Genomic DNA, 23,291 nt, shown 5'->3' with positions numbered 1-23,291 from the left:
ATAGAGGCAGGAAATAATAATAATAATAATTAATAATAATAATAACAACTACTACTACTACTACTACTACAACAATATGATACAGATTAAAAACAAATTATACACGTGTCAGTGTGTGAGTGCATGTGTATGTTTATTATATAAATGCATATATTTGAACAAACATATAAATGAATATAGTTTTTCAAACACAGAAAGAGTTGGTACATCCTGCATAGAGGTATAAAACTGGGCAACCCAGGATGATTCTATTAAATGATGTTCAGACAGGAGAAGCAACAGATAAGTCATGCTCTCTGCCAGGGAATTTCTTTAGAACACAATGGATAAAAATCTGGGATACCATATTGAAAGACCAGTAAAGGATTCTACTCAGCTGTCCCCACAAGAACATTGGTATAAGGGAGTATTTTTGTGATGTCCAGAGAAGGTAGTGCATTCAGCCTGGTCAAATTGAAGACCTAACAAAATTTCAAAACTCTGATGGTGGAGAGAGAGAAAGCTGCACATACCCATTTGGAAAGACCCAACATCCTGTGAGGCCGGGAACCAGTCTTGTTTGATTTGAAGCTTGATGTCTCAGATACACTGGTTAAGAATACTTCTGGTTTTGAAATTTAATGAATAGAGGCACTCCAGCCCGAGCCCTATAGGGAGTGAAGCTTGTCAGACTGCTGTCCCTAAAAAGGTCTTGTCCTGTCTCTTTATCAAATTAGTCTGCTCTGTTTGTGGAGCATACAGAAGGGTCTTTGCAGTGAATCAGACAGGGCAGTGTTTCAGGTATCCTGGCTGCAGTCTGCTTGGGACTTTATAAATAGGATCTGATATCTTGAAATTTGTCACAAAAAGAATTAGTAGTTAGAGCAGTTCATGAAAAACTAGTGTATATCAACAGAGAGGGTGCTAGAAAGCAACCTGGCTGCTCTATTCCCCACTAATTACAGTTCTCAACATGAAGTCCCCATTATATCCTGTTTCTAAAATACCAGGTACAAAAGCTTGAAGTTGTTTCCTGAACAGAAACTCTGTATGAGGGAGATAGTGCTCATATAAATTTCTCCTTGAGTATCAAGCATAAGTTTCAGTTCCAAGAACCAAGGTAAACATATTTGAAAAATCAGGAGTATGGTAGTGCCTTTTCAGGCACATTTAATAAAATGTGCCTTAATAACACATTTTATTAAAAGGCATAAACTTTTGTAAGCTACAGTTCCCTTTATCAGGTACATCGGGTGGGCAAACTGATACAGGATTTCAGTTGGGTTAATATGGGGGGGGAAGACAGAGTGCTTTTGCAGATACAGGTTACATTTTTTAGCCTTTTAAGCCAAGTAATATAAACTAAGTTAGCTCCTTCATCTAAGATTAACTCATGGAGGTTTCTTATACTGAAACATGGGTACAATTTAAATATGACGCTTTGCTATCATGGCAGGTCAGTTTACTGAGGTTAGAGAAAGATTCAGAAAAAAAAGATTGTGATTATCTGTTCTTTCTCCTCCTCATATCTGGCACCTTTCATATTAAAAACACACAGTGATTAGCCAGTGACAAAAATATTTCCTTTACTCAACTAATTGATGGCCAGTTTATCAAAAATAAACTGTTTGGGGCTAGTGCTAAAACCTTTCAGCATTGGCCAGTCTGAGCCCCAAAAGAAGAGTATTCAACAGCTGGTTTGCCAAAATCAGGAAAGACTTGTCGGTTCCAGAAATCCACGTTGTTTGGTGATTGATGGTATAAATCTGAAGCAAATCTGAAGTCACGGGTAGTTCAGTGCTTTATATGTCAAAACAATACCTTGAATTGAATTTGGTTACAAGTAGCATATATAAATGTATACAAATGTATTAATACATTATTTTATTATAATATTTTCTATATGTATTGTAGAAATAAAATTCATTTTTTTAAAAGCAAAATTCAAACATTTTAAGGAGGCATTTGTCAGACTTCCTTTCTAGCCACCCTAACTCGAAATAGCTAATCCAAAAAAAAAAAAAAAAGTTCTCAGAACTCTGATTAGTAAGTTTTGTTAAAAAGAAGATTAACATTTCAAGATCAGAATTCCAGTGAGTACTCTTACTTTCAAATGAGATATCTATATAATGCAGACTAAGGCAGCAAGATTCTGGTTCTCACAACAATAATTCTTTCAGTTTGTGTGTAATATAGTATCTTGTTTTTAAGATAATGATTGTAATACTAGTGTGGTTTTTGGTTATTTGCAGATAAACCGCTTCAATAAGGTAGAAAATCGAGCAATTTTTATAACTGACAGGCATCTTTATAAGATGGACCCTACAAAGCACTACAAAGTGATGAAAACTATCCCACTATATAATGTAAGTATTACTCTGTTAGCTTCCTGAGTATTTTCTTTGGAATTTATTTTTTATTCGTTGCAACTTGCTAATTCTTTCATGCATATATGACTAGGAAGTCTCCATTTGTTGTACTGTTTACTTGCTATATATCATTTCCAGTAGTTGAAGATCTCAGCAGGGTTTAGCAGAGTGTGATCATCTGACATTTTAAAATAATGTGAGCAATCCCAACCAGAAAAGTAGATCTTGAACCCCAAATTATCCAAACGTTGCTTTTAGCTACAGTACCTATTCATGCATTACAGTCTCCATACTTCTCAGTTTAATCATACAGTACTGGCCGAGCTTCCCCCTTCCATTTCCTGTTGTCGTCATCACAAATTAAAAGGCCAGAATTTATTTTAAATTTATTTCTTTATTTTAAAGCAAGAACAGTGATATCATCTGCAATATATGTCATGAATATATGTTAGTCAATAGCTTCTCCTCTTAAAAATTAATATATGTTAGTCAATAGCCCTAGTATTATTCTTCCTCCAATTCTCTTCTTCTGATTGCATAGTTTTAGTATATAATGTTATTACTTTTTATACTCCTTATTTTCTGATGCTATGCAAACACCGAGTTTTTTCTGCACTGAAGACAAATTCCTTGTATATTTCATACTTGGTCAATAAAGTGTTCTCTCTCTCTCTCTCTCTCTCTCTCTCTCTCTCTCTCTCTCTCTTTTCTCTCTATTTCTCTCTCTTCTCTCTCTCACCTCACGGACAATTCTCACAGCTGGGTGGGTGCTCTAGGGTGGGAAATGCATTTCTCCAATGATCATTTATTGTTGAAGTTTTGTCTGTTACAGTGCAAAATTTTTGAGAATGGCTTGGTCTTGATTAGTGATTAAAATATGCCAAATTATATTAAAATAGCTTGGTCTTTTGACACTTTAAAGAGTGAAAATACCAAGTAACTGGAATACAGAGAGAGAGAGAGAGAGAGAGCAAAATAGTTCCTTTACATTTTTAGGATGGCCCATTTTCAATTTTCAAAATGTATTAGATTTCCTTTTGAAGCTGCAGATAAGCAGATTACTTTAGTCACTATGAGAAACTTCCTAAACATTTTCTTCCACCCTAGCAGTCATTATTATGGTTTAGAGAAGACCAAGAGAGAAGTGGTTTTCTGTATGCTACTTTAGCAAACATTTTTATAGTGAAACATTTAATGAAATCATCTTACTTAGTGGTGTTTCAAAAAAAAAAAGGCATATTTTTTCCCTTTAGCATATGTTCATTGCTTTAAGGCAGATGTGTGGAGTCGATGCTGCTTCAAGCTTATTTCCAACCAATTTATAATTAATTTAGTTTATGTACTAGTCCTTCCTATCTAACAATAGTCATGGCTTCCCCCAAGGAAGTCTGGAATTTTAATTTAATGAGAACAATTTAGAATTCTAAGGGAAGAAATGAAGGCATTTAAAACATTTAGAATGGTACGTTGGGTGGACAACTTTCCCTAGCTTTTTCCTGAAGCTTATAACCTCTCGCTAAAAGCATATTTTAATAAGTGCTGGGATCAGTTTTGCTAATGCGTAAGACTGCATGCCATAACAGATTCAGGTAAAAGTCCATTGTATTTTGTATAAAAAGCAATTGAGAGGAATAAATGAAATGATTAGCATAACCAAATAAAATCCCTTTTCTTCTCCCCATTTGGTTATGGGAATAAGGCTGTTTTCCATAATGGCTCCTATTGTGCTCAGTGATGTAGCTAGTCCAATCTCTTAGCATCAATGGGACAGTTCCAACAAGTTTAGCATCAGTTACTGTTGGCATGCTGGCCCTAAGTGGCTGATTTTGCCCAATACAGTATTTTTTCTCAGTAATTTAATATATATTATTAAAATATATTTGTTATATAATAATAATATATAAAATATATATTAAAATATACAGTATCTTAATATATATTAAAATATATATTTTTAAAAACCACCAGCTTCAAGGTTTTATATTACTGTTCATTTAAAGTACGTTGAGCCAGTTATATTTATTCTCTACCCAACCTATTTCACAGTATAAGTAGTTAATAAATATATTGCTTCCAGCTTTTTTTTGCCAGAGCCCTGAAGTGTAAGGAGATAAATTAGATTGCTAATTTGCAACCACCAGTTTCCATACAGTCTTCAGGATTAACTTGAAAGAAACCAGTTGTCAAACAGTCACCCTCACCCAAAGCTCTGTGTGGTCACCAGAGTACCCGTGTGATTGCTTGTGAGTAGAATGTTGTATGAAGCTTTTCCAAGTAGGGTAAGACTTTGCTTGTGCAAAGCTCCATTAAGCCTTGGGAGTGATGTGAGAAATCATTCTGGTCTTCCAAAATTATCCTTATTTTCCTCATCAACATTTCAGAAAATATTATCCAAAGGCAATTAAACCTTTAGGCTGGTATTTTCCCTATGCTGATTTTTGTCTATAGGTTTTGTTTTGGAATATTTTATATGTAATGAAAGAGGGGAGCCCTGGAAATTAGTTCCCTTAAAAATTTTGTTGAGAAAAAGATAGACAATAATATTTAAATCTTGGTGTTTATTTCTTCGTCTTACACATCTTATTTGAAAAAAATGACTCTCTTTTAAATGTACACAATATCTGTACTGAAACTAGCCTTGTTGAACTTCATTTGTCTACCAACCCATGTTCACTATCATGGTTTCTAAAGCTGCCTTGTCAACATAGCAATATCCCCATGGAACCTGTTGCCATAGCAGTCTTAGGCATCAGCTGGTTGTCCGGTTCTCCTGCAGCTTGTTTTCTAGCTTAGGGAGCTATACTTGTCACTTCTAAACTTTTAAAAAGGGGATATCAACAAATAGGAATATCTCTTGGTGCGTCTTTGATTTCTAGAAGTAGAAACAACTATATTTGGATGATGATGATCAGTGATGATATTGTTGCATGATAAAAATTCCATGATGGAGGAATAAAAACCAGGATAAAGTACATGGAAAAATTGTACATTTTGAAATATGGAAGAAATATGTTCACTTTATATTTAGCAAGGGTGTGCTGTATTTAAAAATGTTCCATTCATTAATTTATAATTTACTGATTTTACAAAAAAGAAAATTGTATATAGTATTACTATTGCTACACACAATTTTTGTTAGAATGAGCCAGGATCAATTACTGCAGTCAACTTGGTATGTTGAGAATGCGTGTTATGTGGATTAATGCAGAGTATATCACAAAGCAATTGTCCAATTGTTTCAGTGTGTAACTGTCTAATAGGGCAAACCACCATTATTCATGCCATCCTCCAACTATTAGAATAGATTTAATCAGTTCTTTAAATCAGTGTTCACTAAATGTAGGTTGTTGATTTAGTATTCCCAGGCTTAGGTTACATAATTACCTTTCTGTTTCAAAAATTATACAAACAAATTACAGTCCCACAAAGACAGAGGTTGCATTTAAATGTCATGCTAAGTGAGAATTCTCTAACAGCATTTTCATTTCTCTCCTCAATCTCATCTCATTGTGAGAAGATATAGCCTAAATTGAGAATTCCTTTATTTGAATATGAAATATTAGTTATCCTTGTAAGTGAGATTTCAATAATGCAGTGCACTTGCTTGAACACATAGGCTCTGAACTGGATTTACATGGTAGTCATTTCCACCTATGTGTATTGCTATTTTAGGTTCTCTTATAACACCAGCTTTCTGTTCCACAGAACATGACTCAGTCTTAATTTTCCCATCCAGAAAGAGACAGATAGCTCTAGAAGATTAAACTGGCATTTCCTTTTGTGCTTCAGTAAAAGCTAATCATGAAATTTGACATCTTTTTTACATTCCTTAAGAAATTAATGGTCAGGATAATCTAATTATAGCTGAACATTCCTATCTGTGTATACTTTTGTCCGTTTTTAACATTGAGGCTGTTGGAGAATGTTGGAATAAAGAGAAAATGCTACTTGAATAGCAGTAGAACTAATGATGACTTAACATCCTCTTATTCATGGACTGGGGACAAGATGGTAAGGACAATGACAAAGTGACATGGGAAAAGTGATATTGTCAAGGCACAATTGTCCCATGGTTAAATACAAGTGGGGACCTGGCCTAAGAGAGCCATTGTGTAATAGATTGCCTTGAGAGGCAACAAATACTTTCAAAACCCTTGCTTCTAGTCTACAAAACATATAGCATAAAACTTTGCTAGCTTTAACATTCTTGTTTCATGCAGCTAACAGGACTGAGTGTCTCCAATGGAAAGGATCAGCTTGTGGTTTTCCATACAAAAGATAACAAAGACCTAATTGTCTGTCTTCTCAATATGCATTCACTTAATGAGAACAGAATTGGGGAGCTGGTTGGAGTCTTGGCAAATCACTTCAAAAGGTAAGTATGAATGCATACTTCTAAATCTGAAACAAATATGAAAGTAGACACTAAGCCAATTGATGTTTGTCTTCTTTTTGGTCTCTTTATCTACAACTTGATCCTTGGAGTTTTCCTGTCTTCTTTCCTTTCCTAATTTGAAAAAAATCTGACTTTGATCCTGCTAATGTGGGTTTGCTTTTGGCACTGCTTGATTAATTCTTATTTATTTTATTTTAAACATTGACAAAGCTGGACCTAGGTAGCATGCTTTTTTGTAAAACAGTGCAAAAGGAACCCATAAACATGATTGCTGATATCTGTCCTGAATCAAGAAATTGTATTTTGTGAGAAGCAATGTGTTCTGCTGTGCTGTACTGTATTCTCAATAGACTTTTTAGCTAGAACTTTCATTTCCTGCTCACATCCACTAGTTATATGTATTATTTGAAAAGTATTCAGCTTCTACTTTACAGTTCCTTCCCCTCCTTGTCTTAACAAAAGCTGATATTGCAGCAGCAATTCACCCATTTGTTTTGCACTCTAGTTTTTCCCTAAATATGTTTGAGGTACAGATTTAAAATATGACACACTAGGTTATTAGTAGCTACTATCTTCTCCATAGCTTAAAAAAAAAAGCACATCTTGTAATTCTGGTTGAAATTCCTATGGTTTGGGTAACACTTAATCTCCCTGATTCTGTACAACAATTTTAGTTCCTTGTGGAAGATTGGCATTCTCATGGATGTACAGTGCTGTGAGTTATCAGCCCACTACTTCATTTTGCTTGGTCCTGAGAGAGTCTGCTCTAAACAAAAACAAAGGGCCCTCAATATTAATATCTGAATCAACTTCAGTAAAGTGCCATCATGTATATAGTGGACTTGTTTTTGAGGTCATTCACTGACGCTAAATATTTTTTAAAAAAAATTCTGTCAGCTTCATAGAAAAGTGTTTGCCCTTGCCCTCTATAATGTTTTCCAACTTTGCTGTTAGAAGAGTCAGTTTGGTGTAGTGGTTAAGGTGCTGGCCTAGAAACCAGGAAACTGAGTTCTAGGCCTCCCTTAGGCATGAAAGCCGGCTGGGTGACTTTCGGCCAGTCACTCTCTCTCAGCCCAATCCACCTTGTTGTTGTTGTGAAAATTAAGTGTGTTTGAGGTACAGATTTAAAATATGACATGCTAGGTTATTAGTAGCTACTATCTTCTCCATAGCTTAAAAAAAGCATTAAGTAGGTTTGCCACTGAGTTATATATGAAAAAGGTAAGATAAAAATATAACAACCATATCCCTAAATGAGAAAGTCTTTGTCCCTATTTGTGGGAAAAAGTGGAAAGAGTCTCTCATTTGCTCCTTCAGAGTGTCATGATGAATCGATGTAATCTCTCCTTATCTTCTCTTATGCTAGCTCAGAAGAGGAATGTACTTGGCAGGAATTCTTAGGTGACAGATCTCCAGATGTTTCCAGAAAAGTCACCAAATGTATTGCAATTACTACCACTATTAGAGTCTCAATTGTCTAGTAGCTCTAGGAACCTTCATACTACCTACTTGTCTTCCCATCAGGTGTACTGAAAATAATCTAGAGCTGTGAATTCAGTAGCATTTCAGCTCTCTGTGTTTAATTCCATATTATCTGCCTTGTAAGTGCTGTTCTTCTGACCCGAGGCTTTTTCTTTGTCTGAGTTTTACATTGTCAAGTTAACGAACATTAATAATTGGAAATAAATTTTATTGCTAGAGAAAATAGATGCATTTGTTGTTGTTGTTGTTGTTGTTTGGGACTGAGGAAAGAAAGGAAAGCCTAGGGTGTGTAGAACAGCATTGATTGCTAAAAAGCAGATTATAAATGGGAAAGTTAAATCAAACTAGATTCCTGAATCTTATACTTCATTTCCTCCCTTCCAACTCCACCGTTCATTCTCATATACATACATGTGCACATGCTCACTTTTTCCCTTATTGTTCTACTCTTGAACATTTATAGAAGCATTCCCCAAAGACATATATATATAGAGAGAGAGGATGAATAAAAAAGTACTTTTTAACTGACACATATAATGTACTTTCCTTCCTTCTCCCCATTTCATCTCAGAATAATAAGATATTGGCATTTAAATCTGAGATCTTGTGGTTCCCCCTAGCCCTATTGCCTAGTTGATTGGTTATAGGAATTCTTGAATAACATGCTGATGACTGAGTTCATAAGTTTCTCCCTGTGCCAGACATTGGTGCAGATTAGATGGTACTGCATGATTTTAGGAAAAGGATACATACTGTACATACAAGCATCATGCTATTCTCAGGATAAGCATGATGCTCAGGATAAGTGCAGAAAATGAGTAAGAAATAGTAAACCAAAGAAATGAAAGGCAGGGAAAAAGAAAAAAAAGAAGAAAATCCAACTAAATCTGGTTTATATCAACACAGTTCTCTGTACTTCCTCATAGTCTTCTATCTTTGCATCTGAATAGTACTGTGTAACTCCACACATTTCCACAGTACTTTGTAACATAATTCTTCTCAATCAGTTTCAAGAAGTTTCAGCACCATTTTCCTGTTTTCCATTCATTCACTTGGGAGCTAAATTAACAGATTAATACTTCTTTTTCATGCAGAACTTTCAGTTTTCTTTCTGCAGTTTTCTTCCATGTCCATTTTTTCTGAAGTTCTACTTTCAACACTAAGTGGTCTGTCCTGCATTCAAAACCTTTCATCACTCATGGATCCTTCATTAATTCTCTCAGTCTTTCATCACAGTCAGTCAAATACTGCTTTTAGATTCATTTTTTGGCCATATTCAAACCAGCTAATCTTTTTCTAACCAGATGCCAAGCAACAATCATTCTCATTCATTCTTGGGTCTCCTAATGGCTGAATCACCTTTTCTGTATGCTGCCATCTAATTTCCACCCATCCATTCTATTTAACTAACAGGATGACTTGCATTCATTCAGAATGTTGCACAACTTTTCTTCAGGTCACAATTCTGATCAGTTGGCACATTTTGACCAGTATGCCTCACTTGAATCCTGAATTTTACCCCAGACACACTTATGTTATAAGTGTTATAAGTGCATCTTGCTGGTGCTCAACAAAGGATGAATTTGACTGAACATGGGTTAGAGCCGCTATTAAGGCCTACCTTGTGGCGGTAAGAGCTGTGAAGTGCCAGTACTTCTCCACCCTTAACTGTGTTTGCAGATTGCCACCCCCAGCCCTGTTTCAGGTGACACAAGCCCTCTTGGGTAAAGGGGTCTTACAGGAGGTGTGGAGGAATTTGGACAAAATTGTTCAGATTCATTCCCAGTTGGACGCCAGCCTTGTTGCAGGTCCAGGGGAGATGCCTGGGGAAGAGTCTTGCCTGGTTATCGGGGAACAATTTGAAGCTGTTGGACCTGAGGAAGTGGACAAGGCTCAGCTACCTGCTCTTTAAATCCATGCGCCTACTGGCTTGTTAAAGTGGCCCAGGGGGTGTCGTGTGAGTGGGTTCTAGCTGTTATTAATTCTTCTTTGAGTGAGGGTATTGTTCTTTTACCTCTTAAAGAAGGCTTGGTTTACCCCTTGCTCAAAATGCCATTGCTGGACCCCACCATACTGGACAGTTTTCATCCAGTATCCCACCTCCCCTTTTTGGGAAAGGTGGTTGAGAAGGTGGTTGCACAACAGCTTCAGAGGGCCTTATATGAAGCAAATTATCTGGATTCTTTTCAGTCAGAATTCAGGTCAGGGTACAGGATGGAAAAGTGCATTGGTTGCACTTTTGAATGATCTCTGGTATGGGCAGGATGGGGGTTGTGCATCCATTCTTGCCCTGCTTGACTTCTTGGCAGTTTTGGATACCATCGACCATGGTATCCTTCTGAATTGGCTCAGAGGACTGGGGGTGGGGTATGGTGTTGTACTGGTTTTCCTCCTTTCTTTGGGGTTGATTCCAGTCGGTGATGATTGGGGAGAAGAGGTCCCGCCCTTGGCCTCTACTATGTGGGGTGCCTCAGAGCTCAGTGCTCTCTCCTCTCCTCTTTAATATCTACACGAGGCCACTGGGTGAGCCCATCTGTCACCATGGGGTGAGATGATGTATCATCACCAATGATGTATCTCCACCCCTGGTGAATTAAGTGATGCTGTGAACATGTTATCCTGGTGCCTGGAGGCTGTGAGGGTCTGAATGGGGAACAACAGGCTTCAGCTGAACCCTGGCAAGACTGAGTGGCTCTGGGTTTTGGGGGCTACTAGTTTGAGGACTATGCCATCTTTGGTTCTGGATAGGGTTGCACTGCCCCAGATCAACCCAGTGCGCAATCTGGGAGTCCTCCTAGACTCATAACTTCTGCTCAAAGTCACTCATGCCCTAGTCATCTCCAGATTGGACTACTGTAATGTGCTGTACACGGGGTTGCCCTTGAACTGTATCCGGAAGCTTCAACTGGTACGGATTGTAGCAGCACGGGCAGTTATGTGTGTTCCTAGAACAGCACGTGTTACACCTCTGCTCCGCAAGTTGCATTGGCTGCCAGTTTGTTTCTTGGTCCCATTCACAATGCTGGTGTTAACCTTTAAAGCCCTTCATGGCATGGGACTGGGTTATCTGAGGGACCACCTCCCTGCCGATTAAATCAGTCCATCCCATTAGATCAGGCAGAGAAGGCATGCTGTGGGTACCATCTGTCAGGGATTTACATTTGGTGGGTCCCAGGAGGCAGGCCTTTTCTGCCGTGGCACTTGCCTTGTGGAACATTCTCCCCCCTGCAGAATAGGTTGGCTCCATCCCTCTTGATATCCCTCAAGACCCGGTTATGTCACCAAGTCTGGGGATCCCAGGGAACTGGAAACATGCTTAGAAGGCTCCACTCCCAAGGTAGATGTACTCAATCTCTCCATGCCTATAAATTTGATAGATAGATAAGATAGATAGATAAATGTTATTCTATGAAAGCTAGAATCTCTCATCTAAAGATAACCTGAAAGCCAACTTACAGTTACCCACATCCCACATGAAGTACATGATGTGAACTGACACACTTGAGATGCAGAAGGAAGAAAGACACCATGAATTAAAATGATCTAAGTACCACATGCCCCACTTAAATGATGATCCAGCTTGATGCTGAGATGAACTTGAATGTGCTAAGGTGGGGGAGGGAGGAAAAGTGTCATCCCTGCACACGCCGACCTTCTCATTTTAACTGTGCAGACAAGCTGTTTGGTTGGATGGGGAAAATGTATTTGTTATATGGAGAATTCTGTGCAGTGAGATTAAGATGCCCTTTAAAGAAGATGACAAATTTTGCTCAGCTTAATAAATTCGATACCAATTTAATTATATATTTGTTCATTAGCTGCCCTTTCCTGTACACCAGACAGCCAAGCTATCTCTGAAAGGATCTCTCCTACTGATCTTAGTAACCGGGCACTTTCATAGTGGGAGAGGCACTCCTCCAAATAGTCAGACCTCAAGTCTTTTATGGCAGTTATCAAGGAAAAATCACAAATGAAAGATCCTGTTCTCACCATCATCTCTTAAAGATGGGATATGTAATAGGACATCCGAAATTGGTGGGAGGAGACAATATTTTGGGGAATATGAACTAGAAGATGGTATATAGGGATAACTGTGATATATTGTCCTCCTCAAATGTCTAGACTTGTGTCCATGGCTAGTAGAATTTAAATGGGAAAGATATATATGAGGAAACCCATTTTCTTCCCTGTTGAAATCATTTGCCTACTGCCCTTGCTGCTACCTTGCTAATAGGTATTGAGAAAACATTTAGTTCAGTTTCCCAAAATATATATAAAAGAGATTTTGTAAATTATATCTGAACATATTACCTGGTATGAGAGATTCATTCGGAAAGGATGAGGTCACTTCAAAGGAATAACATCTGCATCTCTTTTTTTTTATTTTTCCAATATATGGGTCTGGAATTGACATATACAGTGGGGCAAAAAAGTATTTAGTCAGCCACCAATTGTGCAAGTTCTCCCACTTAAAAAGATGAGAGAGGCCTGTAATTTTCATCATAGGTATACCTCAACTAGAGGGGACACGGTGGCGCAGCAGCTTAATGATGCTGAAAGTTGCCAGCCAGAAATGGTCGACGCTTTAGCGGTTCGAGTCCAGCCTTCGCGTTAACAGGGTGAGCTCCTGTTTCCTCCCCAGTTCCTGTCAACCCAACAGTTCGAAAACTCACGTGAGTAGATAAATGGGTACTCTCACTCTGGTGGGAGGAAAAATGCTGGCGGCGCCTTGCAAAAAGGAGTCCGGAGCAGTTGCCGGTAAGCGTGAAAAACAGCATGCGCCAAAAAAGGCCGCAAAGCAACGGAAACCCCGCCTCCTGCGCTCTCCAGCTGGGCTCTGCCCTAGGAAGGAGGCTCTGGCAAACCACTTCCGAAACACCTTGCCTTGAAAACTGCAAAGGACTTGTCCAAAGCAGACACTGCAGAGTCGGTAACGACTGAGCGCAGATAAAAACAAACAAACAAAACCTCAACTATGAGAGACAAAATGGGGGAAAAAATCCAGAAAATCACATTGTCTGATTTTTACAGAATTTATTTGCAAATCATGGTGGAAAAGAAGTATTTGGTCAATATCAAAAGTTCATCTCAATACTTTGTTATATATCCTTTGTTGGCAATGACAGAGGTCAAACGTTTTCTGTAAGTCTTCACAAGGTTTTCACACACTGTTGCTGGTATTTTGGCCCATTCCTCCATGCAGATCTCCTCTAGAGCAGTGATGTTTTGGGGCTGTCGCTGGGCAACACAGACTTTCAACTCCCTCCAAAGGTTTTCCATGGGGTTGAGATCTGGAGACTGGCTAGGCCACTCCAGGACCTTGAAATGCTTCTCACGAAGCCACTCCTTCGTTGCCCGGGCGGTGTGTTTGGGATCATTGTCATGCTGAAAGACCCACCCACGTTTCATCTTCAATGCCCTTGCTGATGGAAGGAGGTGTTCACTCAAAATCTCACGATACATGGCCCCATTCATTCTTTCCTTTACACGGATCAGTCGTCCTGGTCCCTTTGCAGAAAAACAGCCCCAAAGCATGATGTTTCCACCCCCATGCTTCACAGTAGGTATGGTGTTCTTTGGATGCAACTCAGCATTGTCTCTCCTCCAAACACGACAAGTTGAGTTTAGACCAAAACGTTCTACTTTGGTTTCATCTGACCATATGACATTCTCCCAATCCTCTTCTGGATCATCCAAATGCTCTCTAGCAAACTTCAGACGGGCCCAGACATGTACTGGCTTAAGCAGGGGGACACATCTGGCACTGCAGGATTTGAGTCCCTGGCGGCATAGTGTGTTACTGATGGTAGCCTTTGTTACTTTGGTCCCAGCTCTCTGCAGGTCATTCACTAGGTCCCCCCATGTGGTTCTGGGATTTTTGCTCACCGTTCTTGTGATCATTTTGACCCCACGGGGTGAGATCTTGCATGGAGCCCCAGATCAAGGGAGATTATCAGTGGTCTTGTATGTCTTCCATTTTCTAATTATTGCTCCCACAGTTGATTTCTTCACACCAAGCTGCTTGCCTATTGCAGATTCAGTCTTCCCAGCCTGGTACACATCTACAATTTTGTTTCTGGTGTCCTTCAACAGCTCTTTGGTCTTGGCCATACTGGAGTTTGGAGTGTGACTGTTTGAGGTTGTGGACAGGTGTCTTTTATACTGATAACAAGGTCAAACAGGTGCCATTACTACAGGTAACGAGTGGAGGACAGAGGAGCCTCTTAAAGAAGTAGTTACAGGTCTGTGAGAGCCAGACATCTTGCTTGTTTGTAGGTGACCAAATACTTATTTTCCACCATGATTTGCAAATAAATTCTTTAAAAATCAGACAATGTGATTTTCTGGATTTTTTTCCCAATTTTGTCTCTCATAGTTGAGGTATACCTATGATGAAAATTACAGGCCTCTCTCATCTTTTTAAGTGGGAGAACTTGCACAATTGGTGGCTGACTAAATACTTTTTTGCCCCACTGTATTTTAACAAACTGTTGTGGTGTCACATATCAACAGTGCAAAATTAATAGTTTCAGTTCTCTACATCTTTTCAATCTTTTTTTTTTTTTCAAATTGTTTCCCGTTTTATTTAGTTTGTAAGCCAATTGATAGATTTGAGATAACTCATTTTAATACTGTGCCCCTGAAGCCCAAAGAAGTGTCAAATTAGCTAGTTGGGGGAGGGGGTTGTACTGTGGCCTTGAGTTATGATTAATGTATTGTAGCATACTAAACTATGATTGCAGTGATTTTATCATTTTGCTTTGTAATTTAATTTTATGTACACCATTATGGAGTCTGTATCTAAAAAGCAGTAAATGAATATTCTAATTAAAGAATATTTAAAGAAATCTATTTGAAGCTCTTAAGAACCACTGACATTTTGATCAATCTGTGTAATTTGGTGTCATTGGTAACCCCTAGTTCCAGATCACTTATTAACCCAATTCAAAAAATATAGATTTATGAGGGATTCTTGTATTTATTTTCTTCACTTTAAAACAGTGTGCATGTGATTCAGTTTTCCTTTTTGGTCTTTATCTTTCCTACTTTCTCTTTTATTTCAGCCTTATCTCTATTCTTACTTAAATTTCTTTTTTGATGTATGTCTGAAAGTATAACATTTTAAATTTATGAATGAAAAAAGATTTCAATTGTTCTCACAGAGTTGAAGGAAAGCGGGGAGTAAATAACTATGTATGTAAAACTGTTTCATATGTAATTTATATAAAAATTCAGAAGAAATTCTTTGGTTTCAAGGTAGTCTGTTCACACTAATAAGTACTCTCTTGAAATTGACCTTGTTTTCCATTATTCTGGAAGAAAACAAGTCCATTCCTAGAGAGGAGCAGGAGGAGTGGTAGGAATAAGCAATTTAAATTAAGACTTGGGAGCCATCAGCTTAGAGTGGCATACTTTTTCCCTTAATGCTACACCACTGTTTCAAGTCTGTATAAAAGTGTAGAGGAGTGTTTCTACTACAGTTTATTACCAAAGGGGATTGTTGTATAAAACAGGACTTGGCGCTTGTCTCAGTTTCAAGTGTAGCTGATGCAACTTCTGTGTCCATATGATAAAGGCTTGTCTCTGAGCTAAGGTAAATTTTGAAGGCGCTCAGCAGAGGGAGCTGGTGAGGTGGCCATAAATAATGTTTTAAAAAGTACAGTCTCCTTCCAGTTCAGATTTGCCTCCTGATGACTTCCTGGAGATGCCCATGTGGTTTTCTTGGCAACTGTACATAGCACTAATGAAGACTACAGTCTGTAGGAAGCCAAAGCATTTCACAGTTGCAACAATTTTCATCCAGTTAGTCTGATATGACAATTCAGATATTTCAGTAAAACATCTATGTAAGATGCTTCCAAGAAAGTCTACCTTGTTTGGCAATAAGCCTTAATGGACTTAAACAATTATTGGCTAATGGCTAATAGACAGTGTCCTCTTGAAAAGAGCCTGCACTGCTACAGATTGGAGCCCAGGGATTGCATCGTTGGATGTACTGGAGAATGTTGGTTGAAGTTTTACTGTGTTAGGTTTTTTTGTTTGCTGTTATTGTTTTAAGTTGTATTACATAAGGCTGGCAGCCATGTAAGTCTTTTAAAAAACAAAGAAACAAACTAATCTTACAAGCATTCAGGCTCCATAATAAAGTTGGTGCCATGAAATAGCTTCTTGGATATGAAGGGTGCTGGATCATGATATATAAATTCTCCAATGTTAGATGAAAAATGTGGAATATTCTTCTGATTTAAAACAAATGCTGATCAATTACTTAGAAAGAGAGGAGTACTGAGAGGCTTTTGTTAAGCTGGTGTTCATTTTAGTCATGACAGACAACGAGTGTCCTTTTCTACAGGAAATCTGTGGTGGCAACAACGTCAGAAGGGAAGAAAAATATAGGTCCAAAATATTAAATGAAACATACGCAGTATCAGCCTTAGATACATCTGTCATAGTGATTTGCCATATCTTTTGTTTCACTGCAGCTGCTTAAGAAAACCTGCTGTAGCCAAAAATTTCAACAACTTCCATATTAGAAATATTAAATGTCAATCCTCCACCTCCCTTTTTAAAACTATCATATTACTTAGCAACTTCAAACAGAGACTGGTTTTGTCCTTTCTTCTTTAGCAAAGCTTTAATGTTCTTAATTAAAACTAGGGTCCTGACGCTTAAATGTATTTTGCAATTTTTAATTGTTAAGTCCTGTTGCCTATTTTGGGAACTTATAATCTCAGTGTGCATGTGTAATGTGCCATCAATATACCTATGCTTTTGAATTTTCACCCAGTTTAAGGGTCCCACTCATAAGAGTTTCATATTCCCAGCATGAACATTTGCAAACCGAACAGGGAGATGAAATAAAAGTGGGCAACAATTTTTTAAAATATATAAATACAAACATGGTTTTGTGTACTAATATGAGGGGTAACCAGGCAATCTGGTTATTTCAATCTGATTACATAAGGTGTCTCATATTCATCCTTGTGATATGCTAGTGAATGTGACAAGAATGCTAATGTCTTTTTGGTGCAAATTCATTTTCTAGCATTCAGGACTATAGAAAATGTTTCCATAAATGGAAACTTTATATGTGCTTCAGGAGGGGGTGAGTTGCTGTTTGTGAGGAGCATCTCATGAAATTCGATGTCTGAAACTGATTCTGCATATTGTAACAATGTATTAAATATAAAACCTAAGAATGTTTGCCCTAAAAGCAGTAAACACTATATTACATCTTATGAGGAATGCAAATCAGTGTTATATAAAAATAAGAAACAAAGAATATTTTTTTAAAAAAAGGAAGTTGATCTCCTGTTGATGCCTTGATGTTCACAGGGATTATCTTGCCTTCTTCCATGGTTGAACTCCGCATTTCATATTGTATAAATGAAATTGTAGTTTGTCTCTACTCAGTGATGGTCAGACCACACCTAAAATATTGTATCCAGTTCTGGGCACACATTTTAGGAAGGGTTTTGATGATTGCGTTCAGAGGACAGCAACCAAAATTAGAAGGGGCCTAGAAAGAAAATGCTATGAGGAACAGTTAGAGGTGCTGGGGATGTTTAGTTTGGAGAAGAGAAGACTGTAGGGTAACATGATAGCTGCTTTCAAGTATCTGAAAGGTTGGCATATAGAGACAGGGCAAAAGCGTTAAGAAATAATGGGTTAAGATTATGAAAAAGTAGAGTTTGGTTGGGCTTCAGGAAAATATTCCCAATGGTAAAGTTGTTCAATAATGGAATAGATTTCTCAGGAGGTGATGGGCTAAGCTTCATTGGAGGTCTTTAATCAGGCTAGATAGTTATCTGTCAGGAGTACATTGGGTAGGAGGTTAGATTAGGTTATCTTTAACGTCTGTTCCAACCCTTACACTCTGTTTTTATGATTTGTGGGTAATTGGAAAACTATTGGTAACTTCTCTGCTAAAGTCAGTGTAGGAAGAGATCTGATGATGGAAGCATTATACGCTGGCTCAGATTTTCTTTTGCCTATGAAGCAGTCCTCCTGGATCATCCAATGTGCCTCTTGAAAAGTTCTCCAAATTCATTGCTCAAAACAACTAGGGCTTGCTTGGTACTTATGTGTGACATTTGTTCTGCATAATGAAATGTCACAGGATTTCTTGATTGCAGGACAATGAATGTATTGTTATTGTTTCCCTTTTTATCATCCACCTTTGTCTGGGGGCAGGTCATCAGGGTTTTTCATTTCTTAAAAGAAGTGACACACACAACAATGTGAGTCTTCTGCACATGCCCCACCAGCTGAATCATAGAAGCTATACAGGTAAGCCAAGTCTTAGATCACCAAACTACTAATATGCAAAATGTATGGGCTGAGATGACAAGTAAGACTGGAAGAATTGGTGTTGAGCGATTGATGCTGAGGATCAGCAAAAGGAAATTAATGAACTAAAATGTTAGAAATGTTGATCGTGACCTAATAAGTACCTGTGGCTTGTTGTTTATGAATGCTTTTCTCATTTGCAAACAGAGATACTGCCTAACAAGGTTATTCTCACTTGTACTTACATGAATAAGAAGATGATATGTTTAATTTTTCTCATCAAAGTTCTGGAAGTATCAACCTTATTCCTGTGCACTAAAAAAAAGAACAGGAACCTGTGTGCTCAATAAAGGCCATTGTCAAGCAAGTGGATCTGGTTTCATGTTGTAGTGAAAAGTATGAGTCAAAATTACTGCCTGAAATTTCACCTTAATCATGAAGTCCAGAGGCTTTAGGCAGTGCAGGCCTCCAACTGGAATATGAAAATAATACAGATTTTGCTTGTAGAATTGTAAGGATTGTAGAGATCCTCAGAGGTGAAACACTTTTTAGTATTAATGTTGTAGTCTTAATTACAGCACTCTAGACTGAAAGTGAGCACAATAGGTATTTCTTACCAGAGATGCTTAGGAGTACGTGGCATGTATCAGGATGCTCGTTATTAGTATTATTACTGTACTTAATTTATATACCATCATTCTGTCTCTGCTGTCACTGAAGAGTAACATCTTGAGGGACCTGTCAGTGTACTGATCAAGTCCAAATAGCAAAGGCATATATGGACTAAGTTTCATCTGTTTTTCAATATACAAAAAATGGCACTCACATCCCACAGCCTGCCCAAGTCATTTTGATTCCTGAGGCAGATTAGCAATTTGTTTCCTCCCTGCTCAACAGGTCCACTGTTGTCACTCAAGATCAGTCACCTTATTTTGACAGAAATTCCCATAAACGTCTCTCTCCCTCTAGGCCAGTTGAAATACAGTAATAATACATTAAGTAATAAATGTATCTATTTAACAAAGAAGAGCTAGTCATGTTCTTTCCTTTCAAGACACTAAAATACAGTTCAGCAATGGTTTAATCATTCTTAAGCTTCTGTGATAGCATTACTGCAGTAATTCCTAGAAGATATTTACTGAAACCTTACCTGCCTCTGTGCATCTGATGAAGTGAGCTGTTCCTCACAAACGTTTATGTCCCAATAAAGTTGGTTAGTCATGAAGGTGCTACCAGATTTCATGTTTATTTTGCTGCCGTAGACTTACAGGGCTCTACCCTCCCATTTATCTCCCTCCCTTTTTGCCTAGCCTTAAGTAGTTTCTTCACCCATTAAATATTGGCCTCAGCAGTAGTAGAGGTAATATGCCCCAGTCTCAAATGATTCCTTTTGAAAGCTATTAAGCCGTGAAATGCTTCAGGGTTAAAAGTAGGGGAGGGTTAGTAGGGGGTGGTAGATGTTTTGTTTTTGTTTTTGCATATTAAGAACTGCAGGAGTTGCTCCTGAAGGGAGGTATTATACTTCATATTTATGCTGCTGTTAGAGTGAATGGACTTAAATTTCTTTATAATGGAGGTGAGCAAGTGTCGTCCTGAAGAAGCAACTCTTGTACAACTACAGAACACCTCAACTCAAAAGAATATCTGCTATCTTTTTGTCACAATTGTGAGTTAAGGATTTTGGAAGAACTGTTCCCTCCTGAAAAAGATACTGGTCATACAGCCAACAAAATGTTGGTAAATGATGTGGCATTGCCTGCAGTTATATAGCTGGCTCAAAGTTTCAAATGGGACTCTTAGCCCTGGAGTGATTTAGATGTAAACTGTACAATAGTTTATTACGCTGTGAATAAAATGTCATAATAGTCAATATACTGAGGTTGGGTTTTGTGTATGTGTGAGTGAGTGAGTGAGAGAGATTAATTTAAAGTTTCCCATTAGATCCAGGAAACTGAGTTTTAAACTCAGTCCACTCACCACACTAAAATCCTGGTTTCCTTTGTTTGTTAGTAAATTGGAATTAAATCCTTCAGAAACTAGCTATCAAAGAAATTATATGGCTCACTGTGAGTCTGCCTTGAAGGGTAGCTTTAATTCTTTTGAATTTCTCAGTAACCTGAATACTAACAAACATGAATTTTCTGATAACTTAAAGCCTTGGGACGTGGATGTAGCAGTGTTTACAAAGGCATTGTATCATTCGAGTCTGATAAATAATTTACAAAAATGGCCTGAATAGTCGTTTTAATTTCAGAGAAGTAATTATCTCTGAATCTTGAAATTATAATCTGTTGACCATCCAATTCCTCAGGTTCGACATAGGGCCCTACATAAATAAAGTACTGCAATACATTATTAAGAACCGTTCAGGAGTACCTCTTGAGGTTATGTCTGCCAGTAAAGATGATATATATTTGTATAGTAGTTGCAATATAGCACTTTGTACACTGTTGTCAGGTTGTTTGCATTTCACAGACGGTAATGCTCAACATATGGAATGTTTACATATGTTCCTTCCAGCACTGCCATGTATAAGGTATCAAGGTGGGCTAGAGTAAGCATTCTGTGTTGTTTTGACACAGTTATCCTATTTAAATATCTGATTTCATGTTATTATCCTGGGTATCCCCAAAACACTACCCTGGGTATAGTTATTTCTGTTTGCTGCTCTATATCATGTATTCTTTGCCTAAGTACTATCCTGCCCTGTTCATACCCGATGTCTGTTAAGAGGGCTAAAGGTATGCCAAAAAGACATAACGAACATTTCCAATGGGAAGAAAATTTATCAGAGCGTACTAATAGTGCTAACTTAAATAGGTGAAGCTGAAGATTTCAGCCATCATTCAGTTATGTTAAGCCATTGCATTTGTTTCAATTTTCTTGACACGGCCTCCAGCTGAAGCAGTGCATTAGCAATGCAACATGGAGTCTGAAATAACTTGTTCAAAATTATAATCTGTTGACCATCCAATTTTTCAGGTTCAGTATAGAGCCCTAAATAAATGAAGTACAGTAATACATTATTAAGATCTGTTCAAGAGGACCTCTTGAGGTTATGTCTGCCTTTTCTGTAGTGCTCTTGAATTGTGGAATGTCCGTCCTTTAGACCCACCATTTTTAGAAAAGGAATCTAAGCACACCTTTTTCTCATAAGGGAGCTACATATATTTTCTCTCCCCTTTATCTGTTGCAATATTTCTTATATAGCAGCATTCTGGAGAGATTGTTTTTCCCATCTTGTGTAAATGTCCACTGAATTCCATCAGTACCAGAAAGTTGTAGTTTCTCTCTGTAAATGTGAGTTAAATGTTGCAAGCCTCTAGTTATATGAGCCCCGAGGACTGGTCATGCAGTTACTTCACTCAGCTACCTACTGCTCCAGGAGTCTCTGTGCATATACACAGACATATAGTGGAAGCATTATGGAATTGTCAAAAGATCCATCTGGCCCAAGCAGCTGTCCTGGCATTTCGTTCTCTGCTTGCTTGGGAAATTACAGACTCCATTGTTCTCAGGCAGACTTTTAAAGTTTTGCTGCCACTGCTTTTGACTGGGAGGGGAAGGAAACTAAGACCATCTGTCTAATAACTTTAATCAGAAGGGGTTTTTTTTCCATCCTCAACAAGTCTCTCCTTTTCAGAAGAAACTTGTCAGGGTACAACAGCAATTTCTTGCTGTAGACAGTGTCTTAGATCACATTACATTTGCGTGAGTCCATATCTGTCAGCTTTGTTGTGCCTGTATGATTGCTTTTGAACATTCCAGTAATTAGACGTAGTAATCTTTCCTAATGCATAATTTTTCAGATATGAACTACAAATATAAGAGTAGCTTTTTAATTAAGGTTCTGCCATACACCAGAATGTCAGTGTGATCCCATCTAAATCACACAGCTGTCATTCTGTGTAGATGGCACTATTTTAAATTATTGTTTGTAATATTCTCTGCTTTTAAAATAAAAACTCTGTCTAGGTTATTATGTTCAAATCAATAAATTTTCAGTTTTCCATTTGTAAAAACATAGGTGCTTCACAAATTATTACTTTAAAAATTAGTGATTATGTACTTTTAAAAAAGCAGAAGGTTTCAGGATCCACAGCAATCCCTGTTTTTTGAAGATAGTTTTGAAGTTGATACATAGTTCTAGACCAGTAGCTACAAATTGACATGTATTTATTTTCATTCTGCAGCATTAATTCAGCATTAAGACTAGGCAACAATATGGCTTTGCTATAAACCCTGATTTTTCCTGTTGCCTCCTCCCATGAGAAGAAGTTTGGTAGGGTGTGGTTTACAAACCATAGATTGCTCCATCTGATGTTTCTTTACCATTTAGGCTACCCAAGGACTCTAGGCTATTCCAAGAGGAACAAGTGAAGAAATGGTTCACAGTTGGTTTTAGCTGCCTTCTTTGAAAAGAGTTAGATAAAGTTCTTAGTACAATCAGTGCGGCAGATAAATTTCTCTGGAAAAAGTTACTCTTATGATTGCAGCGTGCAATCAGAAGACATTCTTATAATAATTTCTCAGTATAAACAGGATTCAGTGAGGCCCTGCTGGCGTGGCCAACATTTCTATTCCCTGAGAACTGTATATGCTTGCTATACTTGAAAGATAATGGACTAGAAGTTACCCTGCAGATGTTGTTAGACCTCAGTTCCCAGCCCAAACTAGAAAGGCCAGTAATGACAGAAGCTGGAAGCTGCCACAACTTCTGAAGGATCACATGCTGTCCATCCATATCTTTCTACTGCTGATTGATTCCCTGAGAG

General features: G+C 37.9%; 1 protein-coding gene across 1 annotated transcript in view; it reads left to right on the top strand.

Annotated features, from left to right (window-relative positions):
• The window catches only part of MYO1D (myosin ID), a 143,447-nt gene that overhangs the window by 79,906 nt on the left and 40,250 nt on the right, over positions 1 to 23,291 (top strand). The window contains exons 20-21 of the mRNA XM_088143365.1: positions 2,232 to 2,345; positions 6,569 to 6,723. Of these exons, the coding sequence (XP_087999491.1) occupies positions 2,232 to 2,345; positions 6,569 to 6,723 (269 nt within the window). The remainder of the gene's footprint in view (positions 1 to 2,231; positions 2,346 to 6,568; positions 6,724 to 23,291) is intronic.

Source organism: Python bivittatus, unplaced genomic scaffold, assembly GCF_059951505.1.
Source record: "Python bivittatus isolate LINGU-HERP-01145 unplaced genomic scaffold, Pbiv_v1 ctg000410_np1212, whole genome shotgun sequence".
Taxonomy (NCBI): domain Eukaryota; kingdom Metazoa; phylum Chordata; class Lepidosauria; order Squamata; family Pythonidae; genus Python; species Python bivittatus.
This window is presented reverse-complemented; position numbering and strand designations above follow the sequence as displayed.